The sequence below is a fragment of the Oryx dammah genome, unplaced genomic scaffold (genome assembly GCF_014754425.2).
Source record: "Oryx dammah isolate SB20612 unplaced genomic scaffold, SCBI_Odam_1.1 HiC_scaffold_3, whole genome shotgun sequence".
Taxonomy (NCBI): Eukaryota; Metazoa; Chordata; class Mammalia; order Artiodactyla; family Bovidae; genus Oryx; species Oryx dammah.
In genome coordinates this window covers 82,557,369-82,570,906 of record NW_024070187.1, presented here as the reverse complement: position 1 = coordinate 82,570,906, position 13,538 = coordinate 82,557,369, and the positions used below count along the sequence as shown (strand labels likewise).

At 35.7% G+C, this 13,538-nt stretch overlaps 1 protein-coding gene across 3 annotated transcripts in view; it reads left to right on the top strand.

Annotated features, from left to right (window-relative positions):
- The window catches only part of CENPC (centromere protein C), a 92,069-nt gene that overhangs the window by 16,814 nt on the left and 61,717 nt on the right, over nt 1-13,538 (top strand). For 2 of the 3 annotated variants that reach the window (XM_040238291.1, XM_040238293.1), the window contains 3 exons: nt 3,767-4,049; nt 5,282-5,497; nt 9,164-9,771. In XM_040238291.1, the coding sequence (XP_040094225.1) occupies nt 3,767-4,049; nt 5,282-5,497; nt 9,164-9,771 (1,107 nt within the window). The remainder of the gene's footprint in view (nt 1-3,766; nt 4,050-5,281; nt 5,498-9,163; nt 9,772-13,538) is intronic. The other variant, XM_040238292.1, reaches the window with a different exon arrangement.

Here is a 13,538-nt window from a genome sequence, read left to right as displayed (position 1 = left end):
GTCCAGTTCTAACTGTTGCTTCCTGACCTGCATACAGATTTCTCAAGAGGCAGGTCAGGTGGTCTGGTATTCCCTTCTCTTTCAGAATTTTCCACAGTTTCTTGTGAGCCACACAGTCAAAGACTTTGGCATAGTCAATAAAGCAGAAATAGATGTTTTTCTGGAACTCTCTTGCTTTTTCCATGATCCATTGGATGTTGGCAATTTGATCTCTGGTTCCTCTGTCTTTTCTAAAACCAGCTTGAACATCAGGGAGTTCACGGTTCACGTATTGCTAAAGCCTGGCTTGGAGAATTTTGAGCATTACTTTACTAGTGTGTGAGATGAGTGCAATTGTGCGGTAGATTTAGCATTCTTTGGCATTGCCTTTCTTTGGGATTGGAATGAAAGTACCTTTTCCAGTCCTGTGGCCACTGCTGAGTTTTCCAAATTTGCTGGCTTATTGAGTGCAGAACTTTCACAGCATCATCTTCCAGGATTTCAAATAGCTCAACTGGAATTCTATCACCTCCACCAGCTTTGTTCATAGTGATGCTTTCTAAGGCCCACTTGACTTCACATTCCAGGATGTCTGGCTCTAGGTGAGTGATCGTACCATCATTATTATCTGCGTCGTGAAGCTCTTTTTTGTACAGTTCTTCTCTGTATTCTTACCACCTCCTCTTAATATCTTCTGCTTCTGTTAGGTCCATATCATTTCTGTCCTTTATCGAGCCCATCTTTGCATGAGATGTTCCCTTGGTGTCTCTAATTTTCTTGAAGAGATCTCTAGTCTTTCCCATTCTGTTGTTTTCCTCTATTTCTTTGCATTGGTCGCTGAAGAAGGCTTTCTTATCTCTTCTTGCTATTCTTTGGAACTCTACATTCAGATGCTTATGTCTTTCCTTTTCTCCTTAGTTTTTCACCTCTCTTCTTTTCATAGCTATTTGTAAGGCCTCCTCAGACAGCCATTTTGCTTTTTTGCATTTCTTTTCCATGGGGATGGTGTTGATCCCTGTCTCCTATTCAGTGTCACGAATCTCATTCCGTAGTTCATCAGGCACTCTATGTATCAGATCTAGGCCCTTGAATCTATTACTCACTTATACTGTATAATCATAAGGGATTTGATTTAGGTTATACCTAAATGGTCTAGTGGTTTTCCCTGTTTTCTTCAATTTAACTCTGAATTTGGTAATAAGGAGTTCATGATCTGAGCCACAGTCAGCTCCTGGTCTTGTTTTTGTTGACTGTATAGAGCTTCTCCATCTTTGGCTGCAAAGAATATAATCAGTCTGATTTCCGTGTGGATTGACCATATGGTGATGTCCATATGTAGAGTCTTCTCTTGTGTTGTTGGAAGAGGGTGTTTGCTATGACCAGTGCATTTTCTTGGCAAAGCTCTATTAGTCTTTGTATTGCTTCATTCTGCATTCCAAGGCCAAATTTGCCTGTTACTCCAGGTGTTTCTCGACTTCCTACTTTTGCATTCCAGTCCCCTCTAATGAAAAGGACATCTTTTGTGAGTGTTAGTTCTGAAAGGTCTTATAGGTCTTCATAGAACCGTTCAACTTCAGCTTCTTCAGAGTTACTAGTTGGGGCATAGACTTGGATTTCTGTGCATAGGAACCTGGAATGTCAGGTCCATGAATCAAGGCAAATTGGAAGTGATCATACAAGAGATGGCACGAGTGATCGTGAAGATTCTAGGAATCAGCGAACTAAACTGGACTGGAATGGGTGAATTTAACTCAGATGACCATTATATCTACCACTGCAGGCAGGAATCCCTCAAAAGAAATGGAGTAGCCATCATGGTCAACAAAAGAGTCTGAAATGCAGTACTTGGATGCAATCTCAAAAATGAAAGAATGATCTCTGTTCGTTTCCAAGGCAAACCATTCAGTATCACAGTAATCCAAGTCTATGCCCCAGCCAGTAACGCTGAAGAAGCTGAAGTTGTATGTTTTTATGAAGACTTACCCAGACACAAAACAGAAAATGTAGACCAATGGAACAAGATAGAAAGCCCACAAATAAACCCATGCATCTATGGGTACCTTCTTTTTGACAAAGAAGGGAAGACTATACAGTGGGGCAAAAATAGCCTCTTGAATAAGTGGTACTGGGAAAACTGGACAGCTACATGTAAAAGAATGAAGTTACAACACTTCCTAGCACCATGTGGGCTTCCCTTGTGTCTCAGCTGGTAAAGAATGTGCCTGCAATGCAGGAGACCTGGATTTGATCCCTGGGTTGGGAAGATCCCCTGGAGAAGGGAAAGGCTTCCTACTACAGTGTTCTGGCCTGGAGAATTCCATGGACTGTATATAGACCATGGGATTGCAAAAGAGTCGGACATAATTGATGCCATACACATAGATAAACTCAAAATGGATTAAGGACCTAAATGTAAGACAGAAAACTATAAACGCTTTGCACAGCAAAGGAAACTAAACAAGGTGGAAAGACAACCTCAGAATGGGAGAAAATAATAGAAATGAAACAACTGACAAAGGATTAATTTAGAAAATACACAAGTAGCTCACATAAGTCAATACCAGAAAAACAAATCCAATCAAAAAGTGGGAAAAAGACCTAAACAAACATTTCTCCAAAAAGACATGTAGATGGCTCATAAACACATGAAAAGATGTTTAACATCACTCATTATGAGATATTATTATTTTTATAGCAAATCAAAGCTGTAATGAGATAATATCTCCCACTGGTTAAGTACATTCTTAAATTGGTTTTTTAACTTATTTTTTAAAATTTACACATTCTTAGATTTTGAAGTCCAAAGTGTCATCTCTTTAAATACATATATATATACACATATATATTAATATTCTCTATATAGACATGTATATCTCTATATATATCTGTTCTGTATGTACATATGTATACATATGTGCAAAAGTGTGCTCTCATTAAGCTGCCCTAGGTTACTCAACTTTTAACCTGAAGATTGAATCTCATAATTTCTCTAGGATTACCTATTACTTATTTTAGCTATGTGTGTTGTTGTTTAGTCACTAAGTAGTGTCTGACTCTTCCAACTCCATTTGCCAGGCTCCTCTATCCATGGGGTTTCCTAGGCAAGAATATTGGAGTGGGGTGCCATTTCCTTCTCCAGGGCATCTTCCCAACCGAGGGATCAAACCCAGGTCTCTTGCTGAGCAGGCAGATTCATTACCACTGAGTCACCTGGGAAGCCCTTAGCTATGTATAGATTTATTCAAATCTTTAAAACATTTTTTGTTTTGTTGTGGTAAGAATGTTTTAAGTGAGATCTCTCTCAACAGATTTTTAAGTGTAAAGTAGAGTATTGTTACCTATAGACACAATGTTGTACACTAGATACCTAATTTATTTATCTTATACAACTGAAACTTTGCATCTGTTAATCAACAACTCTGAATTTCTCCCTCCTCCCAGTCCCTGCCATCTACTTTTCTAATCTCTCCTTCTATGAGTTTGACTGTATTCAAATCTTGAATAAATTTAATGTATCAATAGAACTGTGAATTTTCTATGTTTGAAGGTTTTACTCATTTCAAAACTGTGGAGCATGGACCAAATACATCTTTCAGTTTATTAATTTCATAGCTTAGAATTTTTAAAGTACTTGAATATTTTATTCCTAGATCTTTGATTATAAACTTGAAGATTTGTGAGTCTTCTGAAAACTTTCTAATTAAATTGTTGCTGAACTTCGGAAAGCACATTTTGTTCTAATATTATTTAAAGAGTTTTTAATATCTTCATATAATTTTTTTTCCAGTTCAGGACCATGAGGTTCCTCAGAAAATTTTGGCAACTGATGTTCATTCTAAAAATACATCTGACTTGAGAAAAATGTCAAGTAAAAAACTAAAAGATAATCACAGTGAAGCTGATGAGGATTGTTACTTATCTGTTGGCTCACCTTCTGACCTGGTTATTAAAGCATCTTCATTGCAAAAGGGTAGTCCATCTGTTGCCCAAAAGAGAGAGACTCACACTTCCAAAAATTCAGTAAATATGCTGTCTTCAAGTACAGAGATTTCTCATAAAACCAGAAAAAGGTGAAGTTTTATTTATTTATGAAATATTAATCTTTCTGTAACAATTTCATTTTTTATGTTAAAATGGGTAATTTAGTCTTTTATGTATTTTACAGTAAGTATTGAATATTTACATGTATGGGAAAAGTAGACATATGTTGGGTATATATTCAATTTATATTTATTATGGAAGGCCTTAAACTGTACTTCTGAAAAGTCTGGGGGTAAACTTTTGTATGGTCTATGGAAAAGCATACTTTTTTTCTTTTTCTTTTAAGATCTAAAAAAAAATACTATTGACATATAGAAAATAACACAGGCACTCAAATATTCAAATTTGACGTTTATATTTTTTTATATTCAGATACTTTTTAAAAACATTTTTGAGTGTCATATAGTTGAATTAAAAGTATTAATTGCTGCTGTATAGCAAATTGACTGTTATGCATATATATATGTATATATACACATTCTTTTTAATATTCTTTTTCATTATGGTTTATCACAGGATATTTTTTTTCCTCATAATAAATTTTCTATAGCTTCCTAAGAGAAATAATTTGTATTTTCCATATGTTATTTTTAATCACCAGGGTAGGTATATATCAGGTCACTTTGAGGGGTAGCAAACAATAAGTATTGTTGAAGATAATTGTGGTAAACCCACATCCATTTCCTGGGGCTTTCTTTCCCTTTGGTCTTTAAGAAGCACAATTGATTGTTCAAGGTCCTTGGAAAACCTCTGCCATAAGTATATCTGTATAGGGTCTTTCTTGTTTGATTCTTGGAGCTGAGGAGTTAAGTACACTTTTAAGATTTTGCAGTCCAAAGTGTGATCTGCAGCTCAGGATCAAGAGAAATGGTACGATCTGGAAGCCTGTTAGAAATGCATAATCTCAAACTCTATGCTAGACCTATTGAATCAAAATCTACATTTTAATAAGATTCCCCAGAGGATTCAGATTCATATGAAATGTTTGAGAACTAGTATTTTAAGCTACAATTTGCCTTGTTACATGATTTAACCATCCTTTCTCTGTTTTTTCTATCAGCAAATACAAAATTTAATTTTTCTGAACAATTCATCTTGTGTAATTTGTGTGAGAGAAACACATCAGCATTTATAAAGTTTAAATAAAGGCCCATTGGAAAATTTTGTAAGTGGTGGTATTACCACTGTAGGGAAGTTCAAGAAAACTTATAACTCAGCAAATGGTGGAAATATTCAGCTTGTCGTCCTTCTGACCTTTCAGGTTAAGCTTTGAAGATGAAGATGTTTTAAAGAAAGTAGAAATAACGAATGAAGTATCAGAAATAGAGGATAAAGTATCAGAAGGACTACAAGAAAGGAAACAGTCAGGAACATCTCAAAAAAGAATACAAGATTCAGAATATGAAAATCAACTGCAAGCTAGGAAGAGTTTTTCAACGTTGTTTTTAGAAACTGTAAAAAGAAAAAGTGAATCCAGGTAAGTTATTAAGAAATGGTCCACATTTTTGTTTTAGATTCTTTGAATAGTACCTAAGGATTCTTAATGACATTTAACCAGAAGTTAATCTTAATTAACATAATTTTTAATTGAAATTATGTTTAACCCATAGAGTGAATTTCTTACCAGTAAACTAACCACAAAGCCATCGTTTAATGGATTCTAAATTAAATGTGAAAGAAAATAAGTTTCTTCAGCTTTTATTACTTCTGTTCATCAACACTTTCTAGTATGTATGATATCAAAAAATAAAGGCAATATTTAGAAGTAAAATTGTCAAGGGTCTTTGTGTTTTAAATATTTTTTTCTATTTCTTTTGATTGTGTTAGTAAAATGGTAGTCCTAAAATAAGTTTTAATCTGTTCTTGCCTACTTAAAAACCTTCAGTAGTTCCACAGTGTCCATTCAGTGATTTTTAACTGGCTGCACGTAGAGTTAACTGGAATTAACAGCAGCTAGGGTTGAGAACCACTGGTCTACAGAATAAATTTCAGAGTTGTCAGTGGTCTACAGAATGTGTTTCAGAGTTGTCAACTGGTATTTGGGGCTTCCCTGGTGACTCAGACAGTAAAGAATTTGCTTGCAGTGTAGGAACTCAGGTTCAATTGCTGAGTCTGGATGATCCCCTGGAGAAGGGAATGGCAGCCCACTCCAGTATTGTTCCCTGGAGAATTCCACGGACAGAAGAGCCTGGTGGGCTATGGTCCATGGGGTTGCAGGGAGTCGGACACGATTGAGTGACTATCACTTTCACTTTATAGTTGATATTTAAGGCTTTCACTCTCACTAGTGAACTGTTTCTGTCATATGTATTTGCAGTAGTCCTAGATCTTCCCTGTAGCTCAGATGGTAAAGAATCTGCCTGCAACGCAGGAGACCTGGGTTTGATCCCTGGGTCAGGAAGATCCTCTGGAGAAGGGATTGGCAATCCACTCCAGTATTTTTGCTTGGAGAATCACACAGATAGAGGAGCCTGACAGGCTACAGTTCTTGGGGTCTCAAAGAGTCGGACACGACTGGGCGACTAACCCACCCACGTGGCTTTGGCACACCCTTTCCCCTTGTCATATGCCAATTTATATTTTCTTCTAAAAGTTTCACTCCAGTGTTTTTTAAAATAATTTCTTACCTTGTATTACAGTTTAACTATTTTATGTATATCTTTCTTATGTAGATTAAGACATAAGCCCATCTTTCTGGAAGTTTAGTTTCTTTTGTATTTTCTATGAGATCTGTCAGAGTGCTCACAAATCTATTAGGAAGATTTTATAAAAACATTGAATGAATGAAATTCCTCTTAGGTTCAGTCTCTGTTCCATAGTTGACTCCTTCCTCCCTCCACCTCCATAGTCTTGCTCCTTCTCTCCCATCTCTCTTTCCCTTTCTGTATGTGTGTGTGTGTGTGTGTACACATAGGTACATATGGCATTTTTACCCCTGTTTGCATATTGTCCCTGCTATCTGATACAAATATGTTACATTTATGGACTAATTATATTTGTGTCTAAAAGAGTAATTATTTTTTAATGTGTCAGTTTTTTGATAAACTACTGAGTATAGTTTAATTGCTATAACCAGGTGTAACTTCACTGTTCCTCATGTTTTCTTGCTTCTTTGTTCTGCTTATGCTTTTCCTTCTGATTCTTTCTTACATGTCCTCATGGCCAAATCATATCCATTCTTCAAGATCCAACTCAAATGGCATTTTTCCACTGAGCCAGAAGTCATCTTTCTGTATTCTGAATTTTAATATTTAATTAAAATTTTATTTTTAATTTGGGCTGCTAAAGAGACCAGTATAGTCTGGATGGCTTATAAGCAACAGAAATTTATTTCACAATGCTAGAGGCTGAGAAGTTCAAGATCAAGGCTCAAGTAGTTTCAATGTCTGGTGAGACCTGCTTCCTGGTTCATGATGGCTATCTTATTGCTATAACCTCAAATGATAAAAGGTAGTGAGGGAGTTTTCTGGGGTTTCTCTTATAAAGGTGCTAATTCCATTCATGAGCCATTGCACCCTAATTACCTCATCACTACCTAAAGACTCCACCCTAAAATACCATCATATTGGGGATTAGGTTTTACTTTATTAATATCAGAGGGATATAAACATTTGATCTATAGTAAGTGTGAAGGTTATTTCCAAAGGATATCTTTGGTTTGAATAACCTTAAAGTTATGAAAGTCTCTTGAAATAGAATAAAGGAGGGATATAGAGAGTTTTTATTAGCTGGTTTGGGAAAACTTTTATCTTTAAATACATAGCATTATTTTTTGTTTTTCTGGCTGCCTGGCATGTGGGATCCTAGTTCCCTGTCCAGGGATTGAACCTATGTCCCCTGCAGAGGGAATGCAGAGTTCTAACCACTGGACCTCCAAGAAGTCCCTAGGATTACTTCTTTAATGTGTGGAATTAATAGATACTGCAGGAAATATTTGTTGTTCTTTAGTCCCTAAGTTGTGTCCACTCTTTTGCGACCCCAAAAACTATAGCCCACCAGACTCCTTTGTCCACATAATTTCCCTGGCAAGAATGCTGGAGTGGATTGCCATTTTCTTCTCCAGGGGATCGTACCCTCTCCTGCATTGGCAGGCAGAGTCTTTACCACTGAACCACCTGGGAAGCCCTACAGATAATACACAATAAAGCAAATTAAACATATTTCTATCAGATTGGCTAATTAAGTGCTGAAAAATAATATTTGTTTAAACATAATCTTCTATTTATATATTATATAGTCTCCTATTTATACTGTTATTAGATTTTCTAGATTTTTCTGATTATATAAACTTGTAAGTCTGCTAATTAGAAGATATATTTCTTAGCATATATATGTATATGTTTTTTATATTGGAAGATTTATTAGGTATTTGAGATTAGAGAAGTATAGAAGGCATTTTCATCTTGTAATCTTTTTATAAAGGGAAAAAATATAGACATGATAGTCGTTTTTCCATCATAGCTTTTCCTCTACTGTGTATGAAAATGGTTAAGCATCCTTACTCAAGTGAAAAAGGCAAAAAAAGGAGTACTTGTACTGCCTTCAGAATTTGGATGTTTGCCCTATTTATTTTTGCATTGAAGGATATGGTTTGCTCAAGGCTGTTGTCATAAAGAGGAAGGAAATGCAAAATTATTCCATCAGAATAAACATGTATGAAAATGTGTGTGAACTTTCAAACTTGGAATGAATTTTTATATAATTTAGTCTATAATTTAGTAGTGTTTTCTTAAATTGTTAAACTAGAAGGTGTCTCAGAAATAATCTTGTTTTGGATGGTAAGAAATTCATGCCCATGAGACATCTATAAAAACAAAATTTAATTTAACATTATAATAATGGCATGTATTTTGAGTATATCTGGGCAGTATTTATACATCTCTGGATTTCATTTGTTTAATATTTCTGTTGAATGGGGAACCAGAAATTAGTTGATGAAGTCTATAGAGATGCTTCCAGCTTTAAATTTCTGTGCTCCCATCTATGTTATAAATGAGTATGCTCAGATATTATAGAAATTTAAAAGGAGGGAAAGATTTTAAAGTGTAAGGAAAAATTGAAGAGACACATCAACTGCTCTTTAAAGCAAAGATATATAAACTTTATTTTCTTGAGCTATTGTTTATTTAACATTCTGTTTTAGTTCTGTTGTTAGGCATATAGCAACTGTTCCACCTCATTTATCTCCTGCAAATAATACGAAGTTATTGGAAGAAGAATTTATAATTGATGAATCAGATAAAAGTTTTGTCAGTCAACCTTGGATTACTATACCAAGAAAGACTGGGCCTCTGAAGCAGCACACAGCATCCCCTGCTGAGAGCACTGTCCTTCAGAGGAAGAAGTCAAGAGAAAAACATGACAATGTATCATCTGCAGCTTCGACAAGTAACAAGCATCCTGGCAAAGCTCACCCAGTAGAGAAATCTCAGCCTTCTGAACCAAAAATACCGGGTGGGTGTTGTGCTTTGTCAGATAATGTAGAAAATAACTGTAAATCTACAAAATATGAAATATATTCTGAGAATGCAAAAAAATCATCTGGAGACAAAAGGACTATAAAACAAAAACAGAGAACAAAATCTGAGGCCAATGTACCTGAAGAAGAAGTTGATGTGAGGCAATCTAAAGATAAAAATATAAATATATCACATACTGTCCAAGACAAGTTACAAAGAAATTCAGACAAACATATGGAAGAGGGTGAAGAGATAAGCATTAGCATTTCCAAGAATCAGTTGCTTTCTGTGGGTAAGTGTTTATATTAAATGTAACTATGAATATTAATCTACCACTTTGCTCTTTATAATATTCCTGTGTAGCTTTAGGAAGTAGGCATTAAATCTATACAAAGCCTTGAAAGCCTGCAAGCTGTTTTCTAGAGTCCCTTTATTTTACATTGTACTTCAGCTCCAGGTCACTTGATTTTGGGGTAGCTTCTAAGATTACAGCATATTTAAAGGGTGAAGTAAAAGGCAAATGCTTAGTAAACCAGGTAGTTAACAGAACACAAATAAGATGGCATCATATATTCTTGAGGCTTATTAAAATATAAATTTAGATAAGAAATCAGCTAGTGGGGCTAGTTCTTACAGATAAAAATTAATACTCCTCTGTTAAATTATTTACTCATTTATCTAAAAATTATTGAATGTCAGACATTGTATTAGGCTCTGAACTTACAAAGATTGCTAATAAATAATTTTCATCATTAAAAAAGATCCATCTGGTAATGTCTGTAGACCAACAGATAAATATACATACATCCACAGGATGATATTGGAAGCACAGAGAATAATCAGCTAACTAATTTTTATTTTAGGACAGTATATCATTTATTATATAAACTGGGACACATAAAAATGGGAGAGGATGTCATGACAGTAAGCATTAACTCGGATTGTCCCAGTGAAACCTGAAATATAACCACTCTCTTTATGTCATCTCTCTGTATAGTAATTGAGGTTTATAATAGTGACAGTATCATGAAGAAAAGATTGACTTGTGCTTTTTTGTATCACTTTTTAAAACTGAAGTATAGTTGACTTACAATGTTGTGTTAGTTTTAGGTGTATGGCAAACTGAATGAGTTACACATAGACACACACACACACATTCTTCTTCAAATTCTTTTCTCTTACAGGTTATTACAAAGTACTCTGTATAGTTCCTTGTGCAGTATAGAAGGTCTTTATTGGTTGTCTGTTTCATTTATAGTAGTGTGTATATGTTAATCTCAATTCCTAATTTACCTCCATCCCCTGTTCGTATCTTTTATTTTTTCTGTAGGTTCCACAATAAGGGATATCATATGATACTTGTTTTTCTCTGTGTGGCTTACATCACTAAGTATGCTAATCTCTAAATCCATCCCTGTTGCTGCAAATGACCTAATTTCATTCTTTTTTATGGCTGAGTATTATTCCAGTGTGTGTGTGTGTGTGTGTGTGTGTGTGTGTGTGTGTGTATGTGTGTATTGTGTATGTATGTATGTATATAATTACCACACCTTCTTTATCTATTCATCTGTGGGTGGACATTTCATTTACTTCCACGTCTTGGCTACAGTAAGTAGTGCTGCAATGAACATTGAGGTGCATGTATCTTTTTGAATTATGGTTTTCTCCAGATCCATGCCCAGGAGTGGGTTTACAGATCATATGGTAATGCTATTTTTAGTTGTTTTTTTTTTTTTTAATTTTTTAATTGAAGGAAAGTTACTTTACAGAATTTTGTGTTTTTTTGTCATATATCAACAAGAATCAGCCATAGGTACACCCATGTACCCTTCCTCGTGAACCTCCCTCCTGTCTACCTCCGCATCCCACCTTTCACATCCCAGCCTGTCACAGAGCCCCTGTTTGAGTTCCCTGAGTCATACAGCAAATTCCCATTGGCTGTCTATTTTACATATGGTATTTTAAATTTCCATGTTACTCTCTCCATACATCTCCCCTTCTCCCTCCTCCTGTCCCTCCATGTCCATAGGTCTGTTCTCTGTGTCTGTTTCTCCATTGCTGCCCTGAAAATAAATTCATCAGTTCCATCTTTTTAGATTGCAAATGTATGTGTCAGTATATGATATTTATATTTCTATTCCTGACTTAACTGCTCTCTGTATAACGGGCTCTAGGTTCATCTCCCTCATTAGAACTGACTCAAATGTGTTCCCTTTATGGCCGAGTAGTATTCCATTGTATACGTACCACAACTTTATCCATTCATCTGTCGATGGACGTCTAGGTTGCTTCCATGTTCTAGCTACTGTAAATGGTGCTGCAGTGAACATTGGGTTGCATGTGTCTTTTTCAGTTTTTCTTTCCTCAGGTTGTATGCCTAGGAGTGGGATTGCTGGGTCATATGGTAGTTTTATTCCTGGCTTTTTAAGGAATCTCCATACCATCTTCCGTAGTGGCTGTATCAGTTTACATTCCTACCAGCAATGCAAGAGTGTTCCCTTTTCTCTGCACCCTCTCCAGCATTTATTGTTTGTAGACTTTTTGATGATGGCCACTGGTCTGAAGTGGTATCTCATTGTAGTTTTGATTTGCATGTCTAATAATGAGTGATGTTGAACATCTTTTCATGTGCTTGTTGGCCATCTATCTGTATGTCGTCTTTGGAGAAATGTCTCTTCAAGTCCCTTTCCATTTTTTGATTGGGTCGTTTGTTTTTCTGGTATTGAATTATATGAGCTGCTTGTATATTTTGGAAATTAATTCTTTGTGAGTTTTTCCCTTTGCTATTATTTTCTCCTATTCTGAGGGTTGCTTTTCACTTTGCTTATAGTTTCCTTTGCTATGCAAAAGCTTTAAAGTTTAATTAGGTCCTACTTGTTTATTTTTGTTTTTATTTCCATTACTCTAGGAGGTGGAGCTTCCCTTGTGGCTCAGCTGGTATAGAATCCACCTGCAATGTGGGAGACCTGGGTTTGAGCCCTGGGTTGGGAAGCTTCCCTGGAGAAGGGAAAGGCTACACACTCCAGTATTTTTGTCTGGAGAATTCCATGGACTGTATAGGCCATGGGGTTGCAAAGAGTTGGACACAACTGAGCGACTTGCACTGCACTGCACTAGGCAATGGGTCATAGAAGATCTTGCTTTGATTTATGTCATCGAGTGTTTTACCTGTTTTCTTCTAAGAGTTTTACAGTTTCTGGTCTTACATTTAGGTCTTTAAGCCATTTTGAGTTTGTCTTTGTGTGTGGCATCAGGTAGTTTTCTAATTTTTCATTCGTTTGCATGTAGCTGTCCAGTTGTCCCAGCACCACTTATTCAAGAGGCTATCTTTGCCCCATAGTATATTCTTGTCTCCTTTGTCAAAAAGAAGGTACCCATAGGTGCATGGGTTAATCTATGGTTTCTCTATCTTGTTCCATTTGTCTATATTTCTGTTTTTGTGCAACTACCATACTGTCTTGATGACTATAGCTTTGTCGTGTAATCTGAAGTCAGGAAGGTTGCCTCCTCCAGCTCCATTCTTTTTTCTCAAGACTGCTTTGGCTCTTTGGGGTCTTTGTTTTCATATGAATTGTGAATTTTTTTGTTCTAGTTCTGTGAAAAATGCCATTGGTAATTTGACGGGGATCGCATTGCATCTGTAGATTGCATTTAGTAGTATAGTCATTTTCACAATATTGATTCTTCCTGTGCAGGAGCATGGAATATCTCTTCATCTGTTATGATGTCTTTGATTTATTCATCAGTGTCATAATTTTCCATATACAGGTTTTGTCTCCTTATGTAGGTTTATTCCTATTTTATTCTTTTTGTTGCAATGGTAAATGGGATTGATTCCTTACTTTCTCGTTCTGATTTTTCATTGTTAGTGTATAAGAATGCAAGTAATTTCTGTGCTTTGACCTTGTATCCCATGACTTTGCTGAATTCACTGATTAGCTCTAGTAATTTTCTGATTTTAAGCAGTTTCTTTTGGGTTTTCTATGTATAGTATCATGTCATCTCTAAACAGTGAGAGTTTTACTTCATTTCCAGTCTGTACTCCTTTTATTTCTTTTT